Here is a 23,895-nt window from a genome sequence, read left to right on the forward strand (position 1 = left end):
ACCAGCTCGCTGTTCTATCAATCTGGGTGGAGACTTGAAAACTGACTCACCAGCTCGCTGTTCTCTCAATCTGTCGGAGACTTGAAAACTTACTCACCAGCTCGCTGTTCTCTCAATCTGGGTGGAGACTTGAAAACTGACTCACCAGCTCGCTGTTCTCTCAATCTGGGTGGAGACTTGAAAACTGACTCACCAGCTCGCTGTTCTCTCAATCTGGATGGAGACTTGAAAACTGACTCACCAGCTCGCTGTTCTCTCAATCTGGGTGGAGACTTGGAAACTGACTCACCAGCTCGCTGTTCTCTCAATCTGGATGGAGACTTGAAAACTGACTCACCAGCTCGCTGTTCTCTCACTCTGGGTGGAGACTTTAAAACTGACTCACCAGCTCGCTGTTCTCTCAATCTGGATGGAGACTTGAAAACTGACTCACCAGCTCGCTGTTCTCTCAATCTGGGTGGAGACTTGGAAACTGACTCACCAGCTCGCTGTTCTCTCAATCTGGATGGAGACTTGAAAACTGACTCACCAGCTCGCTGTTCTCTCACTCTGGGTGGAGACTTTAAAACTGACTCACCAGCTCGCTGTTCTCTCAATCTGAGTGGAGACTTGAAAACTGACTCACCAGCTCGCTGTTCTCTCAATCTGGGCGGAGACTTGAAAACTTACTCACCAGCTCGCTGTTCTCTCAATCTGGGTGGAGACTTGAAAACTGACTCACCAGCTCGCTGTTCTCTCACTCTGGGCAGAGACTTGAAAACTGACTCACCAGCTCGCTGTTCTCTCATTCTGGGTGGAGACTTGAAACTTGAATCACCAGCTCGCTGTTCTCTCAATCTGGGTGGAGACTTGAAAACTGACTCACCAGCTCGTTGTTCTCTCAATCTGGATGGAGACTTCAAAACTGACTCATCAGTTCGCTGTTCTCTCATTCTGGGTGGAGACTTGAAAACTGACTCACCAACTCGCTGTTCTCTCAATCTGGGTGGAGACTTGAAAACTGAATCACCAGCTCGCTGTTCTCGCAATCTGGGTGGAGACTTGAAAACTGACTCACCAGCTCGCGGTTCTCTCACTCTGGGCAGAGACTTAAAAACTGAGTCACCAGCTCGCTGTTCTCTCAATCTGGGTGGAGACTTGAAAACTGACTCACCAGCTCGCTGTTCTCGCAATCTGGGTGGAGACTTGAAAACTGACTCACCAGCTCGCTGTTCTCTCAATCTGTCGGAGACTTGAAAACTTACTCACCAGCTCGCTGTTCTCTCAATCTGGGTGGAGACTTGAAAACTGACTCACCAGCTCGCTGTTCTCTCAATCTGGGTGGAGACTTGGAAACTGACTCACCAGCTCGCTGTTCTCTCAATCTGGATGGAGACTTGAAAACTGACTCACCAGCTCGCTGTTCTCTCAATCTGGGTGGAGACTTGAAAACTGACTCACCAGCTCGCTGTTCTCTCACTCTGGGTGGAGACTTGAAAACTGACTCACCAGCTCGCTGTTCTCTCAATCTGGGCGGAGACTTGAAAACTGACTCACCAACTCGCTGTTCTCTCAATCTGGGTGGAGACTTGAAAACTGACTCACCAGCTCGCTGTTCTCTCACTCTGGGTTGAGACTTGAAAACTGACTCACCAGCTCGCTGTTCTCTCAATCTGGGTGGAGACTTGAAAACTGACTCACCAGCTCGCTGTTCTCTCACTCTGGGCAGAGACTTGAAAACTTACTCACCAGCTCGCTGTTCTCTCAATCTGGGTGGAGACTTGAAAACTGACTCACCAGCTTGCTGTTCTCTCAATCTGGGTGGAGACTTGAAAACTGACTCACCAGCTCGCTGTTCTCTCAATCTGGGTGGAGACTTGAAAACTGACTCACGAGCTCGCTGTTCTCTCAATCTGGGTGGAGACTTGGAAACTGACTCACCAGCTCGCTGTTCTCTCAATCTGGATGGAGACTTGAAAACTGACTCACCAGCTCGCTGTTCTCTCAATCTGGGCGGAGACTTGAAAACTGACTCACCAGCTCGCTGTTCTCTCACTCTGGGTGGAGACTTTAAAACTGACTCACCAGCTCGCTGTTCTCTCAATCTGGGCGGAGACTTGAAAACTGACTCACCAACTCGCTGTTCTCTCAATCTGGGTGGAGACTTGAAAACTGACTCACCAGCTCGCTGTTCTCTCACTCTGGGTGGAGACTTGAAAACTGACTCACCAGCTCGCTGTTCTCTCAATCTGAGTGGAGACTTGAAAACTGACTCACCAGCTCGCTGTTCTCTCACTCTGGGTGGAGACTTGAAAACTGACTCACCAGCTGGTTGTTCTTTCAATCTGTCGGAGACTTGAAAACTGACTCACCAGCTCGCTGTTCTCTCAATCTGGGTGGAGACTTGAAAACTGACTCACCAGCTGGCTGTTCTCTCAATCTGTCGGAGACATGAAAACTGACTCACCAGCTCGCTGTTCTCTCACTCTGGGTGGAGACTTGAAAACTGACTCACCAGCTCGCTGTTCTCTCACTCTGGGTGGAGACTTGAAAACTGACTCACCAGCTCGCTGTTCTCTCAATCTGGGTGGAGACTTCAAAACTGACTCACCAGCTCGTTGTTCTCTCAATCTGGGTGGAGACTTCAAAACTGACTCACCAGTTCGCTGTTCTCTCACTCTGGGTGGAGACTTGGACTCTGCAAACAAACAGACAAAATGAAAGGTTGGCATTTAAAAACTCACGCTTTACATACGTGATGGACACACATATCCAATCACCATTTGGAAAGTCGGGGTAATCATTGGAAGAAATTCTAATAGACGGATGTACAAGTTAGTTTAATCTTGACTTACGTTTTCGAAGGGAACCCATTCTCGGTGGGGACTGTGATTCTGCAAAAACGGAAATAGGTGAAATGAGGAAAACGTCCTGCATGAATATGATGTTTAGTGGTAAAACTATTCTACATTTACACTTCACATCCCGGGAAAGATGTTGGACAAATATTGAATAGATCGAAATGATATAATTACATCAATTTTTAAGACAGTTGTATTCTAAGTATCAAACTATAGACGCGGCATTATATACGTGTAGCTTATAGTTAATAGACAAATATATGATAAACAAACAGCTGATGAGAGAGACATAACCAGTGATCCTGGGCATCAAGGTCTGCATGAGTTGAGGTTACTTGTATTCTCACTTACGAGCTCGTTGCTCTGACATTCTCGGTGGGGACATCGACTCTGCAACATCGTATAGATGAAGATATCACCATCAGAAATGGACACTTTAAATTCGTGATAAATACAGAGTAGATGTGAGACCACACTGAAGTATAAACATGATTAGAAAAGAGTGAGGGGAGGCGACGTAGTTTTGTTTGTGTGCTGCCCTTTGCTGACTTGGGTTAATTGGAAATGAACCGACCAATGAATTAATACAAACTGAGAAACAAATTAAACAAAGGATATAGCATTTCTAATGATGATGTCGTGGACCACAGGAACACCAAAGAATAGTGTACTCATACGAAACAATACGCCAAAATTGACCAATATTTGCTAGATATTACGATAGATACATGCTGTACACATGGATACACAGTCAGATAGACAGCTTAAATAGAAGATGACTTTCTGTCACAAAACCAAAATACGTGATAGAACTAGCAAACTGTTAGTAATTGTACAGAGATTGAAAACTGACTTACGAGCTCGTTGTTCTGGCAACCTCGGTGGAGACATTGATTCTGCAAAAACAACATAATGAGTCACTTACATAAAAGTCCGCTTTGGAATATTTACATACATCGAATGAGTTTACACGGGTGGGACACACATCGGACATGTAGATTTTGATGACAATACCCGAATTGTTGTGTTACGTCATGACACTGTTGCTTCAGGTCGCATCCTGTAAGTTAGTCTTTATTGCAGGCAGATCAGTTGGTATTAAGGCCAATCGACCCATTTGAGGGGTACCTGTATAACACTTACATTTGTTGAGAACACGTACATTAGAAAGTTAGTTCAGTGTCAACTTACGAGTGCGAGTATACACCACCATAGGGGCAGATCCTGCAAAACAATAAGAATACCTTCAATATAGATACAGAGAAAGATGTACACACAATACAAGCATTTATAGATGGATTTCATTACTGGGAGTTGGACACAATTAGACACAATTAAAGATAGACTGACAGGTTGTTACAAAAACAGATGTTTAAACATTGGAATGAAAGGAAAGACACCCATTTCAACATCTTTAAAATTATGAACCCTTTCTCCTTATGCTAACTAATTAGAATAGTCCAATACAAATAGATAATGATGATTAGGTTCTATCAGTTTAATTCATGATAACGCGATGGCGAAACTGGGGATTCGAACCTAAGGAATCCACAGAGGAGGCAACGGAACGTAATTAACCGCCCCAGGAGAGAAGGGAAGGACCAGTGTTGAATTGACATTTCTTGTAGATATTCCATTAATATATTCTGGGGAAAGGTGTGTGTTTCTCTGTGACAACGCACATGGACGAAACCTATGAGATAATGTATCATGTTTCAGCTGCAATGTAAGTACGTTACTTGAAGTACTTCTCTAATCAGCTGCTATGAAAGTTCGTTATTTGAAGTACTTCTCTCATCAGCTGCTATGTAAGTACGTTACTTGAAGTACTTCTCACATCAGCTGCTATGTAAGTACGTTACTTGAAGTACTTCTCTCATCAGCTGCTATGTAAGTACGTTATTTGAAGTACTTCTCTCATCAGCTGCTATGTAAGTATGTTACTTGAAGATAGATAGATAGATTGTCTTTATTTCCTCCAGTACTGAAGATACATTATATAAGATAAATTGTAGATACATGAATTAGATTAAAACTAAACAAAGTAGTTACATGTCATGGTGAAGGGGGTATGAACAAGTGTTGCCACTTGTTAACATAATGAGAGACTAGTAACATAGTTTCGCCCCATATCTCAAGCTCAAGGTCTTTCATGCAATCAGGCAGTCCGCCTAAGAGGAAAGACATGATAACATCATCATCATTTGACCAAAGGTCAACAAAGGAATTCGCTTCTGTGATATCATAGATATTTTCGAACATTTCATTTCTTTCTTGCATATTTATAGTACATGACATAAAAATGTGTTTGACTATGTCATGGGCTACAGTTCCGCAATGACATTCTCGCGATTCTATCTTGGAGCATCCTATTTTGACCATATTAGACAGAACATAAAACTTTGAAGGACATCGTAATGAAAGTTGCCAAATCCTGTGTTCACCTTCTGATCTGATACCAGTATATCTTAACAGGTCCTGTCGGTCACACATTTGTTTCAATAGCCTAACAGAGTCTACATTTCTTATCTTTTCATTCACAAGACTAGTCCATTTACATTTACTGGGAACATTACAATTATCTATGTAATCATTCAAGACATGGAAAAGATCGTATTTATGTACAAGGCGCAGCATGTTAAAACAGGGAGATTTATAACATCTTTTGTCAAAGTCTGGTTGACATTTGTATTGCCCAAGTCTGCCAATAAACAGTTGTTTGAAATAGAAGTCGCAACTAGATCGACACAGTTTACCAAATAAGAGCAGAGCTTGTTTATCAATGTATGCCTGAATGGTAATAAGATCTAGACTATCCAATACAACTTCGCTTGGTGTAAGTCTTGGTAGACCCTGTACTTTTTTACTGAAGTAGCGCTGTGGTATTTCCAGCAATTCATACTCTCTACCAGTGAGATGCCCCCATACATTGCATCCATATAAGGCACATGGCAAGATAACTCTCTGTAGTATTCGCACAGCTGCAATTGGGTTCAACCCACCGAAATACAAGCCATTGTTATGATTTACATTAATAAGTCTTTTAAGTTTTTCACATGCAATACGCGAGCGTTCGAGTGTTGAGATACTGTCACTAAGGCATACACCAGCATACGTAACAAAATGTTGGTGTGGCAATTCTATCTTTCCACAGGAAACATGAGGGTCGGGTACATTATATTTACAATGCGAAAATACTACGACTGCACTTTTATTCACATTATAAACCAGACGCACTCTACACGCATCATTGTGAGCAATATCTAGCAGGTTTTGCAGTGCTGATGGAGAGCTACTGACAATGGTTGTATCGTCTGCTAGCAGTTGACCTGGATAGTGACCCCAAGGTAAGCGGAGGCCGTAGCCAGAGCAATCAAGCTTGCAAATGAGATCATTGATATACACTGTGAAGAGCCAGGCGGATAATACACGTCCTTGACCAACACCTTGATAGATAGAAAATACATCTGAGTTGTAGCCTGCGTATGTAACATATGATTGCATGGACGAGTAGGCATTACGCAAAAGACGCCATGTTTTACCAGTTATACCCATGTCATATAACTTAACGAATAAGCCATCAAGCCATACTCTATCAAATGCCTTTGCGTTATCAAGAAATGCACAATAAACAACTGATTTTCTTTCCGTATAGTATGCAATGTTTTCGAGGAGGCTGAAGCAGGCTGTTTCAGCCCCTGCATTTTTGCGAAATCCGAATTGTAACGGCTGCGGAAAAACACACTTTCTGTTTACCCACTTTTCAATTCTGAAGAGCAGGAGGCGTTCAAAAAGCTTACTGAGGACAGATGTTAAGGTAATCCCTCTGTAATTGTTTGGTTCAGACTTGCTCTTACCACGACCTTTGTGAATTGGTAAGATCTTGCCTACGTGATAAGAAGATGGTATATGTTCATATTTAATTATAGCATTGAACATTGTAGTTAAATGGCCAAATAATGATCTACCTGCACGTTTAAGGTGTTCATTAGTTAGGCAGTCTGGACCAGGGGATTTTCCCATTTTCAAGGACTTGACAGTACACCAAACCTCTTGGGAGGTAAAAGGATCGGATAGCAGTGTATTAAGCTTTTCCACATCAGGATTTTTATAGATCCTTTCGATTAATTCTACTCTTTCCGTTACATGAGAAGCAAAAGATTCATCAAACAATCAGATATTACAGGTGTAGCTAAATCAGCAAAATACATGCCAAACGCTGAGCATATGTCCTCTGGCGTCGTTGAAGAAATCCCATTAACAGTTAGTTTTGACATTTGTCCATTCTGTCTCGATAAGCGTTTAGTCACTTTCACATATTCGTTAATGTCCACTTCAGCAGCTTTCGATATTTCGCAGAGTTTATCGTCAAGTCTGCGTTGTTTTGATCTGCGATGGCGTTTTCGAAATTCACGTTTAGCGTCTTTGTACTTTCTATAGTGTTCATCGTCTATATTATGAGATTTTCCCGAGTCACGCCAGAGTCCGCGACATCGTCTGATTTCATTATGGAGAGGTTTCAAGCCATCTCTTTTCCTATATGGTTTCAGGTACGAGCGATATCTGGAGCATGGTATACTGTTGTTTGATGAATCTCTGAGTGCCTGTACGATAAAGTCGTTGTAGGAGTTGATATATTCTGCAGGAGTTGAGTAGCATGACACATCAACGCACGTCTCTCGGAGATGGTTCTCAGTCTCATACCGGTAGAGCATCAAGTCAACTTCACTTGCTTTTTTCCAGTCAATCTTGTCACCACCATAGTGTTTACTGGAACCGGCGACATTAAGATACACAATTATAGGCAAGTGATCAGACAAACTGTAGGGCACACTAGTGTCAATCATATGTCCAGTTACACAAGGGAGGTATTCTTTATGTACAAAAACATAGTCAATGAGAGTTCTCGAAGAATTATTCTTTGTTGAAAATGTATATTGAGACTGATTATCCAGAGGAACAATAGAAATAAGATTTCTTTCAGTGAGTGCTCTTTGCAAATATGACGCACGTTTTCTTGTGGGTTGAAGATGTTTGCGCAGATCTACATTAAAATCCCCCAGGAGAATAGTGTCACCTTCGTGTGAATATTGATCATACATCGCCATGGTAAAGTCAAGAGCGTCTATATATACACTATCTAAAACATTGGAAGATGGCAGATGTGTTCCAATGACATAGATCAGTTCTTCATTCGTTTTAAGTTTGAGACCTAACATACGGTCCTGGCTATTGGTATCCAGAAGTGTGACCTTGCACTGTTTTGATTTTCTGACGAATATCGCCACTCCCCCAAAGCCTCTGTGACCCTGGGGATAACCCACAGAACATTTAGTAAATACTGCAAATTGGTCGTTAATGTGATACAGGGTGTCTTCATTCTGTCTATCAAGCCATGTTTCACACACAAACATTAGATCACAGTGGTCTAATCTGGAAGACAGTTCATGCTCGCTTTTAACGATGCCTCGTATATTCCATGTTGCAAGTCTGCTTATGAGCATTATTAGAAGTAATGGTAGCATCACTTGAAGTTTAATACATTTCCCCATAATTATTTATTGCTATGGAATGTGCGTGAACTATCCTCGTCCTGACCATACCAGAATTTCCTTGGCACCCACTCGCGGCAGTTTACATTTTCTGGCCAAAACGTATCATCATCAAGAATGATTTTTCCACACTGAGGCGACACACTGATTGATATTGTGTAAGTCGGATTATATCCCTGCCAGTGTTTCAGTAGGGAGATCTTGTGGATTATTACACCCCTTTCCTTGGCATAGTTAGTAATGGCATCTTGGACAATATCAAACGACTGTTTCGCACAAACATATGACAATACAAATCGTTTAGTTCTGGTACGTGATGCCCCCGAGAATGCACGTTTCCATTCTTGGGAGAAGTTAACTGTGCGCTGTTCATTGGTGTCGATGTGTTCCTCAATGGACTGGTTATCCTTTGTTATCTGCAGGGTGTCGGCGTGCCTGGTCTGTGGGGGTTGAGTGACACGCTTGGCTTGAGCTGAGGCCTGGATCGGGGGACACTGGCTGTGGGCTGGTGCGTGGGGTGATGGAGACAGGCGGTCAGCTGGGGCGTGGATGTCAACAGTTATCTCCCTTTCATGGCGGGATATTCGAGTTTCTGGTGGACTCTTGACAGCTTCTGAGTAGAGTAGCTTATCCCTCGTATTCATGCAGTCTATTTTACCATCGATTGCGCTTGTTCGCTTGTTGATTGATGACATTGTCTCGCACAGCTTGTCTTTCAGTAAGATATTTTCACAGCTTTTGTCCTTCAGTTCACGATTTAGTGATGTAATCTCACTGCTCTGTCGTTCAAGACTGGAGGTCAACTTCTGCACTTCTACTGCATACGTTTTGACTTCGTTATTTTTCTCATCCCATGCTGTTATTAGTTGTCTCATATCACTCTCATACCTCTCTTGAAAATCTTGTAGTTTACCATTAACACACTTCATCTGTTCTTTCAGATCATCATGAAACATAATAAGTTTGCTCACAATGTCACACATTACATCATTATTTGACCGATCACCACACACACTATCGTTGCCGACAAGGGGTTCTCCGCTTATACTTTTAGAGCGTACATGATGTTTCACACGACTGAGGACTTCATTTTGAACAACATGTCCAGGGATACATCTTTTGATATATTTGTACAATAGATAGATGTCAGATGCATACTTCTTGGAAACCTTTTGTCCACCACGATGCACACGTCTTGCAAGTATACCTTCTGGAAAATCACTATTTTCTTTCTTTGCAATATCGTAGAGTGAGAATCTGACGTCACTTAAGTATTTTTCATCATTTTTGTAAGCATCCATGAGCTTGTTCTCACATGTTACTTTGTCGTGTTCAGCAAGGGTATCAGTAAGTTCATGGAGTATGGCATAATCAGTGGAATCGGGGGGTTGAGTACAATATGTAGGCGATGATTCACTCATAGTGACAAATCTGGGGAACACAGCAGGGTGAAGAAGAAAAGATTACCTGGTGAGCCAGTCAAGGCCAGTAGTATTTCCGCTCAAACTACCAGCACTCATTCCTTGGGCTGTATTCGTCAATTATCGAATAAAGTTCACATGGAAATGTAGCTGTTGTCCAATGTTACACATGTGATGGTGTCATTTTCATTCTGCAGTATGTTTATCTCCACTAAAAATGCTAGTAAGCTAGTAAGCTTGGGGTACATCAAAGCTCATCAGAGCTCTCGGAAACACGTCCACACTGCTCGGCGTCCCCAGTCAGTCCCCAGAGACTTTAAAACTGATTCACCAGCTCGCTGTTCTCTCAATCTGGGTGGAGACTTGAAAACTGACTCACCAGCTCGCTGTTCTCTCAATCTGGGTGGAGACTTGAAAATTAAATCACCAGCTCGCTGTTCTCTCAATCTGGGTGGAGACTTGAAAACTGACTCACCAGCTCGCTGTTCTCTCACTCTGGATTGAGATTTGAAAACTGACTCACCAGCTGGTTGTTCTCTCAATCTGTCGGAGACTTGAAAACGGACTCACCAGATCGCTGTTCTCTCAATCTGGGTGGAGACTTGAAAACTGACTCACCAGCTCGCTGTTCTTTCACTCTGGGTGGAGACTTGAAAACTGACTCACCAGCTCGCTGTTCTCTCAACCTGGGTGGAGACTTCAAAACTGACTCACCAGCTCGCTGTTCTCTCACTCTGGGCAGAGACTTGAAAACTGACTCACCAGCTCGCTGTTCTCTCAATCTGGGTGGAGACTTGAAAACTGACTCACCAGCTCGCTGTTTTCTCAATCTGGGTGGAGACTTGAAAACTGACTCACCAGCTCGCTGTTCTCTCAATCTGGGTGGAGACTTCAAAACTGACTCACCAGCTCGTTGTTCTCTCAATCTGGGTGGAGACTTCAAAACTGACTCACCAGTTCGCTGTTCTCTCACTCTGGGTGGAGACTTGAAAACTGACTCACCAGCTCGCTGTTCTCTCACTCTGGGTGGAGACTTTAAAACTGACTCACCAGCTCGCTGTTCTCTCAATCTGGATGGAGACTTGAAAACTGACTCACCAGCTCGCTGTTCTCTCAATCTGGGTGGAGACTTGAAAACTGACTCACCAGCTCGCTGTTCTCTCACTCTGGGTTGAGACTTGAAAACTGACTCACCAGCTCGCTGTTCTCTCAATCTGGGTGGAGACTTGAAAACTGACTCACCAGCTCGCTGTTCTCTCACTCTGGGCAGAGACTTGAAAACTTACTCACCAGCTCGCTGTTCTCTCAATCTGGGTGGAGACTTGAAAACTGACTCACCAGCTTGCTGTTCTCTCAATCTGTCGGAGACTTGAAAACTGACTCACCAGCTCGCTGTTCTCTCAATCTGGGTGGAGACTTGAAAACTGACTCACCAGCTCGCTGTTCTCTCAATCTGGGTGGAGACTTGGAAACTGACTCACCAGCTCGCTGTTCTCTCAATCTGGATGGAGACTTGAAAACTGACTCACCAGCTCGCTGTTCTCTCAATCTGGGCGGAGACTTGAAAACTGACTCACCAGCTCGCTGTTCTCTCACTCTGGGTGGAGACTTTAAAACTGACTCACCAGCTCGCTGTTCTCTCAATCTGGGCGGAGACTTGAAAACTGACTCACCAACTCGCTGTTCTCTCAATCTGGGTGGAGACTTGAAAACTGACTCACCAGCTCGCTGTTCTCTCACTCTGGGTGGAGACTTGAAAACTGACTCACCAGCTCGCTGTTCTCTCAATCTGAGTGGAGACTTGAAAACTGACTCACCAGCTCGCTGTTCTCTCACTCTGGGTGGAGACTTGAAAACTGACTCACCAGCTGGTTGTTCTTTCAATCTGTCGGAGACTTGAAAACTGACTCACCAGCTCGCTGTTCTCTCAATCTGGGTGGAGACTTGAAAACTGACTCACCAGCTGGCTGTTCTCTCAATCTGTCGGAGACATGAAAACTGACTCACCAGCTCGCTGTTCTCTCACTCTGGGTGGAGACTTGAAAACTGACTCACCAGCTCGCTGTTCTCTCACTCTGGGTGGAGACTTGAAAACTGACTCACCAGCTCGCTGTTCTCTCAATCTGGGTGGAGACTTCAAAACTGACTCACCAGCTCGTTGTTCTCTCAATCTGGGTGGAGACTTCAAAACTGACTCACCAGTTCGCTGTTCTCTCACTCTGGGTGGAGACTTGGACTCTGCAAACAAACAGACAAAATGAAAGGTTGGCATTTAAAAACTCACGCTTTACATACGTGATGGACACACATATCCAATCACCATTTGGAAAGTCGGGGTAATCATTGGAAGAAATTCTAATAGACGGATGTACAAGTTAGTTTAATCTTGACTTACGTTTTCGAAGGGAACCCATTCTCGGTGGGGACTGTGATTCTGCAAAAACGGAAATAGGTGAAATGAGGAAAACGTCCTGCATGAATATGATGTTTAGTGGTAAAACTATTCTACATTTACACTTCACATCCCGGGAAAGATGTTGGACAAATATTGAATAGATCGAAATGATATAATTACATCAATTTTTAAGACAGTTGTATTCTAAGTATCAAACTATAGACGCGGCATTATATACGTGTAGCTTATAGTTAATAGACAAATATATGATAAACAAACAGCTGATGAGAGAGACATAACCAGTGATCCTGGGCATCAAGGTCTGCATGAGTTGAGGTTACTTGTATTCTCACTTACGAGCTCGTTGCTCTGACATTCTCGGTGGGGACATCGACTCTGCAACATCGTATAGATGAAGATATCACCATCAGAAATGGACACTTTAAATTCGTGATAAATACAGAGTAGATGTGAGACCACACTGAAGTATAAACATGATTAGAAAAGAGTGAGGGGAGGCGACGTAGTTTTGTTTGTGTGCTGCCCTTTGCTGACTTGGGTTAATTGGAAATGAACCGACCAATGAATTAATACAAACTGAGAAACAAATTAAACAAAGGATATAGCTTTTCTAATGATGATGTCGTGGACCACAGGAACACCAAAGAATAGTGTACTCATACGAAACAATACGCCAAAATTGACCAATATTTGCTAGATATTACGATAGATACATGCTGTACACATGGATACACAGTCAGATAGACAGCTTAAATAGAAGATGACTTTCTGTCACAAAACCAAAATACGTGATAGAACTAGCAAACTGTTAGTAATTGTACAGAGATTGAAAACTGACTTACGAGCTCGTTGTTCTGGCAACCTCGGTGGAGACATTGATTCTGCAAAAACAACATAATGAGTCACTTACATAAAAGTCCGCTTTGGAATATTTACATACATCGAATGAGTTTACACGGGTGGGACACACATCGGACATGTAGATTTTGATGACAATACCCGAATAGTTGTGTTACGTCATGACACTGTTGCTTCAGGTCGCATCCTGTAAGTTAGTCTTTATTGCAGGCAGATCAGTTGGTATTAAGGCCAATCGACCCATTTGAGGGGTACCTGTATAACACTTACATTTGTTGAGAACACGTACATTAGAAAGTTAGTTCAGTGTCAACTTACGAGTGCGAGTATACACCACCATAGGGGCAGATCCTGCAAAACAATAAGAATACCTTCAATATAGATACAGAGAAAGATGTACACACAATACAAGCATTTATAGATGGATTTCATTACTGGGAGTTGGACACAATTAGACACAATTAAAGATAGACTGACAGGTTGTTACAAAAACAGATGTTTAAACATTGGAATGAAAGGAAAGACACCCATTTCAACATCTTTAAAATTATGAACCCTTTCTCCTTATGCTAACTAATTAGAATAGTCCAATACAAATAGATAATGATGATTAGGTTCTATCAGTTTAATTCATGATAACGCGATGGCGAAACTGGGGATTCGAACCTAAGGAATCCACAGAGGAGGCAACGGAACGTAATAAACCGCCCCAGGAGAGAAGGGAAGGACCAGTGTTGAGTTGACATTTCTTGTAGATATTCCATTAATATATTCTGGGGAAAGGTGTGTGTTTCTCTGTGACAACGCACATGGACGAAACCTATGAGATAATGTATCATGTTTCAGCTGCAATGTAAGTACGTTACTTGAAGTACTTCTCTAATCAGCTGCTATGAAAGTTCGTTACTTGAAGTACTTCTCTCATCAGCTGCTATGTAAGTACGTTACTTGAAGTACTTCTCACATCAGCTGCTATGTAAGTACGTTACTTGAAGTACTTCTCTCACCAGCTGCTATGTAAGTACGTTATTTGAAGTACTTCTCTCATCAGCTGCTATGTAAGTATGTTACTTGAAGATAGATAGATAGATTGTCTTTATTTCCTCCAGTACTGAAGATACATTATATAAGATAAATTGTAGATACATGAATTAGATTAAAACTAAACAAAGTAGTTACATGTCATGGTGAAGGGGGTATGAACAAGTGTTGCCACTTGTTAACATAATGAGAGACTAGTAACATAGTTTCGCCCCATATCTCAAGCTCAAGGTCTTTCATGCAATCAGGCAGTCCGCCTAAGAGGAAAGACATGATAACATCATCATCATTTGACCAAAGGTCAACAAAGGAATTCGCTTCTGTGATATCAAAGATATTTTCGAACATTTCATTTCTTTCTTGCATATTTATAGTACATGACATAAAAATGTGTTTGACTATGTCATGGGCTACAGTTCCGCAATGACATTCTCGCGATTCTATCTTGGAGCATCCTATTTTGACCATATTAGACAGAACATAAAACTTTGAAGGACATCGTAATGAAAGTTGCCAAATCCTGTGTTGACCTTCTGATCTGATACCAGTATATCTTAACAGCTCCTGTCGGTCACACATTTGTTTCAATAGCCTAACAGAGTCTACATTTCTTATCTTTTCATTCACAAGACTAGTCCATTTACATTTACTGGGAACATTACAATTATCTATGTAATCATTCAAGACATGGAAAAGATCGTATTTATGTACAAGGCGCAGCATGTTAAAACAGAGAGATTTATAACATCTTTTGTCAAAGTCTGGTTGACATTTGTATTGCCCAAGTCTGCCAACAAACAGTTGTTTGAAATAGAAGTCGCAACTAGATCGACACAGTTTACCAAATAAGAGCAGAGCTTGTTTATCAATGTATGCCTGAATGGTAATAAGATCTAGACTATCCAATACAACTTCGCTTGGTGTAATACCCGAATTGTTGTGTTACGTCATGACACTGTTGCTTCAGGTCGCATCCTGTAAGTTAGTCTTTATTGCAGGCAGATCAGTTGGTATTAAGGCCAATCGACCCATTTGAGGGTTACCTATATAACACTTACATTTGTTGAGAACACGTACATTAGAAAGTTTCAAAATTTTATCATTGTTTGATAATTGACAGTTTTTTCTAAACAAAACTAATGATGGTTCACTGTCTTTGGGATAAACATTTCCTGCTGACTTGCATAAAGAGAATAATTGTATATAACATGGCGTTCATCCTCAGTTACACAGTGTGTACACAAGACAGCAGCAGTTAGTCCTATGTATTCGTAAGTTAGTTCAGTGTCAACTTACGAGTGCGAGTATACACCACCATAGGGGCAGATCCTGCAAAACAATAAGAATACCTTCAATATAGATACAGAGAAAGATGTACACACAATACAAGCATTTATAGATGGATTTCATTACTGGGAGTTGGACACAATTAGACACAATTAAAGATAGACTGACAGGTTGTTACAAAAGCAGATGTTTAAACATTGGAATGAAAGGAAAGACACCCATTTCAACATCTTTAAAATTATGAACCCTTTCTCCTTATGCTAACTAATTAGAATAGTCCAATACAAATAGATAATGATGATTAGGTTCTATCAGTTTAATTCATGATAACGCGATGGCGAAACTGGGGATTCGAACCTAAGGAATCCACAGAGGAGGCAACGGAACATAATTAACCGCCCCAGGAGAGAAGGGAAGGACCAGTGTTGAATTGACATTTCTTGTAGATATTCCATTAATATATTCTGGGGAAAGGTGTGTGTTTCTCTGTGACAACGTACATGGACGAAACCTATGAGATAATGTATCATGTTTCAGCTGCAATGTAAGTACGTTACTTGAAGTACTTCTCTAATCAGCTGCTATGAAAGTTCGTTACTTGAAGTACTTCTCTCATCAGCTGCTATGTAAGTACGTTACTTGAAGTACTTCTCTCACCAGCTGCTATGTAAGTACGTTATTTGAAGTACTTCTCTCATCAGCTGCTATGTAAGTACGTTACTTGAAGTACTTCTCTAATCAGCTGCTATGAAAGTTCGTTACTTGAAGTACTTCTCTCATCAGCTGCTATGTAAGTACGTTACTTGAAGTACTTCTCTCATCAGCTGCTATGTAAGTACGTTACTTGAAGTACTTCTCTCACCAGCTGCTATGTCAGTACGTTCTTTGAAGTACTTCTCTCATCAGCTGCTATGTAAGTATGTTACTTGAAGTACTTCTCTTATCAGCTGCTATGTAAGTACGTTACTTGAAGTACTTCTCTTATCAGCTACAATGTAAGTACGTTACTTGAAGTACTTCTCTCATCAGCTGCTATGTAAGAACGTTACTTGAAGTACTTCTCTCATCAGCTGCAATGTTAGTACGTTACTTGAAGTACTTCTCTCATCAGCTGCTATGTAAGTACGTTACTTGAAGTACTTCTCTCATCAGCTGCTATGTAAGTACGTTACTTGAAGTACTTCCCTCATCAGCTGCTATGTAAGTACGTTACTTGAAGTACTTCTCTCATCAGCTGCTATGTAAGTACGTTACTTGAAGTTCTTCTCTCATCAGCTGCTATGTAAGTATGTTACTTGAAGTACTTCTCTCATCAGCTGCTATGTAAGTACGTTACTTGAAGTACTTCTCTCATCAGCTGCTATGTAAGTACGTTACTTGAAGCAATGTACTTCTCTCATCAGCTGCTATGTAAGTACGTTACTTGAAGCAATGTACTTCTCTCATCAGCTGCTATGTAAGTAAGTTACTTGAAGTACTTCTCTCATCAGCTGCTATGTAAGTACGTTACTTGAAGTACTTCTCTCATCAGCTGCTATGTAAGTACGTTACTTGAAGTACTTCTCTCATCAGCTGCTATGTAAGTACGTTACTTGAAGTACTTCTCTCATCAGCTGCTATGTAAGTACGTTACTTGAAGTATTTCTCTCTTCAGCTGCTATGTAAGTACGTTACTTGAAGTACTTCTCTCATCAGCTGCTATGTAAGTACGTTACTTGAAGTACTTCTCTCATCAGCTGCAATGTAAGTACGTTACTTGAAGTACTTCTCTCATCAGCTGCTATGTAAGAACGTTACTTGAAGTACTTCTCTCATCAGCTGCAATGTTAGTACGTTACTTGAAGTACTTCTCTCATCAGCTGCTATGTAAGTACGTTACTTGAAATACTTCTCTCAGCTGCTATGTAAGTACGTTACTTGAAGTACTTCTCTCATCAGCTGCTATGTAAGTACGTTACTTGAAGTACTTCTCTCAGCTGCTATGTAAGTACGTTACTTGAAGTACATCTCTCATCAGCTGCTATGTAAGTACGTTACTTGAAGTACTTCTCTCAGCTGCTATGTAAGTACGTTACTTGAAGCAATGTACTTCTCTCATCAGCTGCAATGTATGTACGTTACTTGAAGCAATGTACTTCTCTCATCAGCTGCTATGTAAGTACGTCACTTGAAGCAATGTACTTCTCTCATCAACTGCAATGTAAGTACGTTACTTGAAGTACTTCTCTCAGCTGCTATGTAAGTACGTTACTTGAAGCAATGTACTTCTCTCATCAGCTGCAATGTATGTACGTTACTTGAAGCAATGTACTTCTCTCATCAGCTGCTATGTAAGTACGTCACTTGAAGCAATGTACTTCTCTCATCAACTGCAATGTAAGTACGTTACTTGAAGTACTTCTCTCAGCTGCTATGTAAGTACGTTACTTGAAGCAATGTACTTCTCTCATCAGCTGCAATGTATGTACGTTACTTGAAGTACTTCTCTCATCAGCTGCTATGTAAGTACGTTACTTGAAGTACATCTCATCAACTGCAATGTAAGTACGTCACTTGAAGCAATGTACTTCTCTCATCAACTGCAATGTAAGAACGTTACTTGAAGTACTTCTCTCAGCTGCTATGTAAGTACGTTACTTGAAGCAATGTACTTCTCTCATCAGCTGCAATGTATGTACGTTACTTGAAGCAATGTACTTCTCTCATCAGCTGCTATGTAAGTACGTCACTTGAAGCAATGTACTTCTCTCATCAACTGCAATGTAAGTACGTTACTTGAAGTACTTCTCTCAGCTGCTATGTAAGTACGTTACTTGAAGTACTTCTCTAATCAGCTGCTATGTAAGTACGTTACTTGAAGTACTTCTCTCATCAGCTGCTATGTAAGTACGTTACTTGAAGTACTTCTCTCATCAGCTGCTATGTAAGTACGTTACTTGAAGTACTTCTCTCATCAGCTGCTATGTAAGTACGTTACTTGAAGTACTTCTCTCATCAGCTGCTATGTAAGTACGTTACTTGAAGAGTGTACTTCTCTCATCAGCTGCAATGTAAGTACGTTACTTGAAGCAATGTACTTCTCTTATCGTTGCTATGTAAGTACGTTACTTGAAGTTAAGGAAGTCACATTCGTCTTCAATACAGCAGGAACTTGACACCACATACAAAAGCAATAATCACATATTTAAAATGGCCATTGGGTGTCATATTATGTTTTGAACTCATCACACGGAGACAGCAATCACAGAACTTACCTGACCTATGATGTGCCATGTCAGTAGGTCACGTGTCACAGTGAGAAGGGCGTTGATCGGACTGAAAATAACGATGCATACTTTGACCGTGGGAAGTGGGGATATCTGTGCCAACAAGGCAGGAAGGGTTCAGATGTAAGTAATGCACCCTTAAACAACATACACAACAACGGAAAAAAACCAGAAAGCTTCCTGTTCGGTTACTAAGCGACAAACCCACTTCCATAATCAAAACAAGACATTTTCTGAAAGCCCAGTCCACGTGTACAAACAGCATGTGTCACTGAATCACTACACAACAGAGATGAAAGAAGGCGTTCGCGAAATGTGAGCGTATCCTGCCCCAGCCCAGGCACCAATCATACAAAACACACGACAAGGCAAATCAAGTGTTCACCTAAACAAACACGAGTACAGGTCTAATAGGGAATTGCATCGGACACCATTTTTGTCACCGATGCGACCGTTTTGGAAATGTCGTCCACATGTTTATCCTAGAGATCCTAAAACTGTTCGATCATGCTCGATTCACCTCACCACCTCACACACATGCTGTCGAGCGAACTTAACCGAGCACATCCAATTGTAATGCAAGGGACATAACTTTGTTGTGTTTACGTCATCTGCCGTGATGTCCGTGAAACGGGTCGCCAGCCATACCAATGATAACATTGTAGATACCAAAGGATTGATTTGACATCCGGTCCCTTGGGTACACGGTGTACCATGGGTGTGAGGTGGTGAGGTGAAATGGGGTTAACGTCGCGTACAAGATTATTGCAATTATATTGCGACGTGCATGCACGCGCGGGCGTGTGTGTTTGTGTGTGGCTGTTTATACTGGTCTGATTGATAGTACTAGCTCACCATTCTAGATACCATGCCATGAATACCCCACTCAGACACAGTTTACTGATTCCGAGCCGACCAGTCCTTGTTTTGGCCCCTTAATGCCGAGCGCCAGACAGGGTAACAACAAGTACCATCTTTTGGTATGACACGGGCCGGGGATCGAACCCCGGACATTATGCTCTCAAGGCGGACGCTGTACCACTAGACCACGAAGGTCCCCTGTGTTAGAGACAGGTCAACACCTGATGATATATGACAACAGAAGGTCATATTCTGCACCTGATAAAGACCAGGAAAGGGGGAACTGTGGAAAGGACTGGCAGGAATACGCAGTAACTGTTGATCACGTGACTTTGGAATTCAGCAAGAGTATATTTCATCTCTCGATAGCTCCTTCCCTCCAGTGTACACTGTCATTCGGCAAGAGTATATTTCATCTCTCGATAACTCCTTCCCTCCAGTGTACACTGTCATTCAGCAAGAGTATATTTCATCTCACGATAACTCCTTCCCTCCAGTGTACACTGTCATTCAGCAAGAGTATATTTCATCTCTCGATAACTCCTTCCCTCCAGTGTACACTGTCATTCAGCAAGAGTATATTTCATCCCTCGATAACTCCTTCCCTCCAGTGTACACTATCATTCAGCAAGAGTATATTTCATATCTCGATAACTCCTTCCCTCCAGTGTACACTGTCGTTCAGCAAGAGTATATTTCATCTCTCGATAACTCCTCCCCTCCAGTGTACACTGTCATTCAGCAAGAGTATATTTCATCTCTCGATAACTCCTTCCCTCCAGTGTACACTGTCATTCAGCAATGGTATATTTCATCTCTCGATAACTCCTTCCCTCCACTGTACACTGTCATTCAGCAAGAGTATATTTCATCTCACGATAACTCCTTCCCTCCAGTGAACACTATCATTCAGCAAGAGTATATTTCATCCCTCGATAACTCCTTCGCTCCAGTGTATACTGTCATTCAGCAAGAGTATATTTCATCTCTCGATAACTCCTTCCCTCCAGTGTACACTGTCATTCGGCAAGAGTATATTTCATCTCTCGATAACTCCTTCCCTCCAGTGTACACTGTCATTCAGCAAGAGTATATTTCATCTCACGATAACTCCTTCCCTCCAGTGTACACTGTCATTCAGCAAGAGTATATTTCATCTCTCGATAACTCCTTCCCTCCACTGTACACTGTCATTCAGCAAGAGTATATTTCATCCCTCGATAACTCCTTCCCTCCAGTGTACACTGTCATTCAGCAAGAGTATATTTCATCTCTCGATAACTCCTTCCCTCCAGTGTACACTGTCATTCAGCAAGAGTATATTTCATCTCTCGATAACTCCTTCCCTCCAGTGTACACTGTCATTCAGCAAGAGTATATTTCATCTCTCGATAACCCCTTCCCTCAAGTGTACACTGTCATTCAGCAAGAGTATATTTCATCCCTCGATAACTCCTTCCCTCAAGTGTACACTGTCATTCAGCAAGAGTATATTTCATCTCTCGATAACTCCTTCCCTCCAGTGTACACTGTCATTCAGCAAGAGTATATTTCATCTCTCGATAACTCCTTCCCTCCAGTGTACACTGTCATTCAGCAAGAGTATATTTCATCCCTCGATAACTCCTTCCCTCCAGTGTACACTGTCATTCAGCAAGAGTATATTTCATCTCTCGATAATTCCTTCCCTCCAGTGTACACTGTCATTCAGCAAGAGTATATTTCATCTCTCGATAACTCCTTCCCTCCAGTGTACACTGTCATTCAGCAAGAGTATATTTCATCTCTCGATAACTCCTTCCCTCCAGTGTACACTGTCATTCAGCAAGAGTATATTTCATCTCTCGATAACTCCTTCCCTCCAGTGTACACTGTCATTCAGCAAGAGTATATTTCATCCTCGATAACTCCTTACCTCCAGTGTACACTGTCATTCAGCAAGAGTATATTTCATCTCTCGATAACTCCTTCCCTCCAGTGTACACTGTCATCAGCAAGAGTATATTTCATCTCTCGATAACTCCTTCCCTCCAGTGTACACTGTCATTCAGCAAGAGTATATTTCATCTCTCGATAACTCCTTCCCTCCAGTGTACACTGTCATTCAGCAAGAGTATATTTCATCTCTCGATAACTCCTTCCCTCCAGTGTACACTGTCATTCAGCAAGAGTATATTTCATCTCTCGATAACCCCTTCCCTCCAGTGTACACTGTCATTCAGCAAGAGTATATTTCATCTCTCGATAACTCCTTCCCTCCAGTGTACACTGTCATTCAGCAAGAGTATATTTCATCTCTCGATAACTCCTCCCCTCCAGTGTACACTGTCATTCAGCAAGAGTATATTTCATCTCTCGATAACTCCTTCCCTCCAGTGTACACTGTCATTCAGCAAGAGTATATTTCATCCCTCGATAACTCCTGCCCTCCAGTGTACACTGTCATTCAGCAAGAGTATATTTCATCTCTCGATAACTCCTTCCCTCCAGTGTACACTGTCATTCAGCAAGAGTATATTTCATCCCTCGATAACTCCTTCCCTCCAGTGTACACTGTCATTCAGCAAGAGTATATTTCATCTCTCGATAACTCCTTCCCTCCAGTGTACACTGTCATTCAGCAAGAGTATATTTCATCTCTCGATAACTCCTTCCCTCCACTGTACACTGTCATTCAGCAAGAGTATATTTCATCTCTCGATAACTCCTTCCCTCCAGTGTACACTGTCATTCAGCAAGAGTATATTTTATCTCTCGATAACTCCTTCCCTCCAGTGTACACTGTCATTCAGCAAGAGTATATTTCATCTCTCGATAACTCCTTCCCTCCAGTGTACACTGTCATTCAGCATTAGTATATTTCATCTCTCGATAACTCCTTCCCTCCAGTGTACACTGTCATTCAGCAAGAGTATATTTCATCTCTCGATAACTCCTTCCCTCCAGTGTACACTGTCATTCAGCAAGAGTATATTTCATCTCTCGATAACTCCTTCCCTCCAGTGTACACTGTCATTCAGCAAGAGTATATTTCATCTCTCGATAACTCCTTCCCTCCAATGTACACTGTCATTCAGCAAGAGCATATTTCATCTCTCGATAACTCCTTCCCTCCACCGTCAGCGAATCATAGAAATACATACAACTGAGGACGCCTTGTTTGTAACACTGGCTGATAAGAATATAGGTCAGACAACATGTTCCAGAAAACCTTCGCCTGGTTTCATAAACGTTGGTTAAAGTCGCTATTTTGACGGACATGTCTGAAGTACGTGTGATCTATACAACTGGAGTAACGCTCACTGGTAGTTGAAGTCACTATGTATATTTATGTGTCTGTTTATTCCTGTAAGACGCCACTGGCTGTTATGTCCTACATAGTGAATGGTTAATACCAACAATGTACACTGAAACTATGACCCGTCTCCAGTACACCGCCTGCCTCTACAACTCTACGACACAAGCGCCCCACACACAGTCGGATGTAACAAGACATATAATGTAGTTTCCCTTACCTGGTCACTAATTGCCAGCCTCATCTGTGTCTCACCTGTGTCTCACCTGTGTCTCCTCTGTGTCTCATCTGTGTGCTGTGTGGCGCTGTACAGGTCCACGTCACTGTCGAGAGAAACCCGTTATTGAACTGGACTCGCTGCGCGTCTCCGCTCCCGTGTGCAACTCATACGTCAGTGCGTTACCTGTCACTACCTGCCTCACATTCATATCTAACTCATACGTCAGTGCATTACCTGTCACTACCTGCCTCACATTTATATCTAACTCATACGTCAGTGCATTACCTGTCACTACCTGCCTCACATTCATATCTAACTCATACGTCAGTGTATGACCTGTCACTACCTGCCTCACATTCATATCTAACTCATATGTCAGTGCATTACCTGTCACTACCAGCCTCACATTCATATCTAACTCATACGTCAGTGTATTACCTGTCACTACCTGCCTCACATTCATATCTAACTCATACGTCAGTGTATTACCTGTCACTACCTGCCTCACATTCATATCTAACACATACATCAGTGCATTACCTGTCACTACCTGCCTCACGTTCATATCTAACTCATATGTCAGTGTATTACCTGTCACTACCTGCCTCACATTCATATCTAACTCATACGTCAGTGTATTACCTGTCACTACCTGCCTCACATTCATATCTAACTCATACGTCAGTGCATTACCTGTCACTACCTGCCTCACATTCATATCTAACTCATACGTCAGTGCATTACCTGTCACTACCTGCCTCACAATCATATCTAACTCATACGTCAGTGTATTAACTGTCACTACCTGCCTCACATTCATATCTACTCATACGTCTGT

General features: G+C 42.0%; 1 protein-coding gene across 10 annotated transcripts in view; it reads right to left on the reverse strand.

Annotated features, from left to right (window-relative positions):
• LOC124126584 (inversin-like) overlaps positions 1–23,257 on the reverse strand; it is a 73,959-nt gene extending 50,702 nt beyond the window's left edge. Inside the window, exons 1-13 of one of the 10 annotated variants that reach the window (XM_048393072.1) lie at positions 23,104–23,256; positions 18,670–18,730; positions 15,425–15,457; positions 13,406–13,438; positions 13,072–13,110; positions 12,566–12,604; positions 12,209–12,247; positions 12,013–12,051; positions 4,032–4,064; positions 3,698–3,736; positions 3,192–3,230; positions 2,835–2,873; positions 2,639–2,677 (exon numbers count right to left, since the gene is read on the reverse strand). In XM_048393072.1, the coding sequence (XP_048249029.1) occupies positions 2,639–2,677; positions 2,835–2,873; positions 3,192–3,230; positions 3,698–3,736; positions 4,032–4,064; positions 12,013–12,051; positions 12,209–12,247; positions 12,566–12,604; positions 13,072–13,110; positions 13,406–13,438; positions 15,425–15,457; positions 18,670–18,688 (430 nt within the window). In that variant the 5' untranslated portion in view covers positions 18,689–18,730; positions 23,104–23,256. Of the gene's footprint in view, positions 1–2,638; positions 2,678–2,834; positions 2,874–3,191; positions 3,231–3,697; positions 3,737–4,031; positions 4,065–12,012; positions 12,052–12,208; positions 12,248–12,508; positions 12,605–13,071; positions 13,111–13,405; positions 13,439–15,424; positions 15,458–18,669; positions 18,731–23,057 lie in introns of those variants that run through there. The other 9 variants (XM_048393071.1, XM_048393070.1, XM_048393074.1 and 6 more) reach the window with 9 other exon arrangements.
• Between the last annotated feature and the right edge of the window lie 638 nt (positions 23,258–23,895).

Source organism: Haliotis rufescens, unplaced genomic scaffold, assembly GCF_023055435.1.
Source record: "Haliotis rufescens isolate VD_foot unplaced genomic scaffold, xgHalRufe1.0.p SCAF_113, whole genome shotgun sequence".
Classification (NCBI taxonomy): Eukaryota; Metazoa; Mollusca; class Gastropoda; order Lepetellida; family Haliotidae; genus Haliotis; species Haliotis rufescens.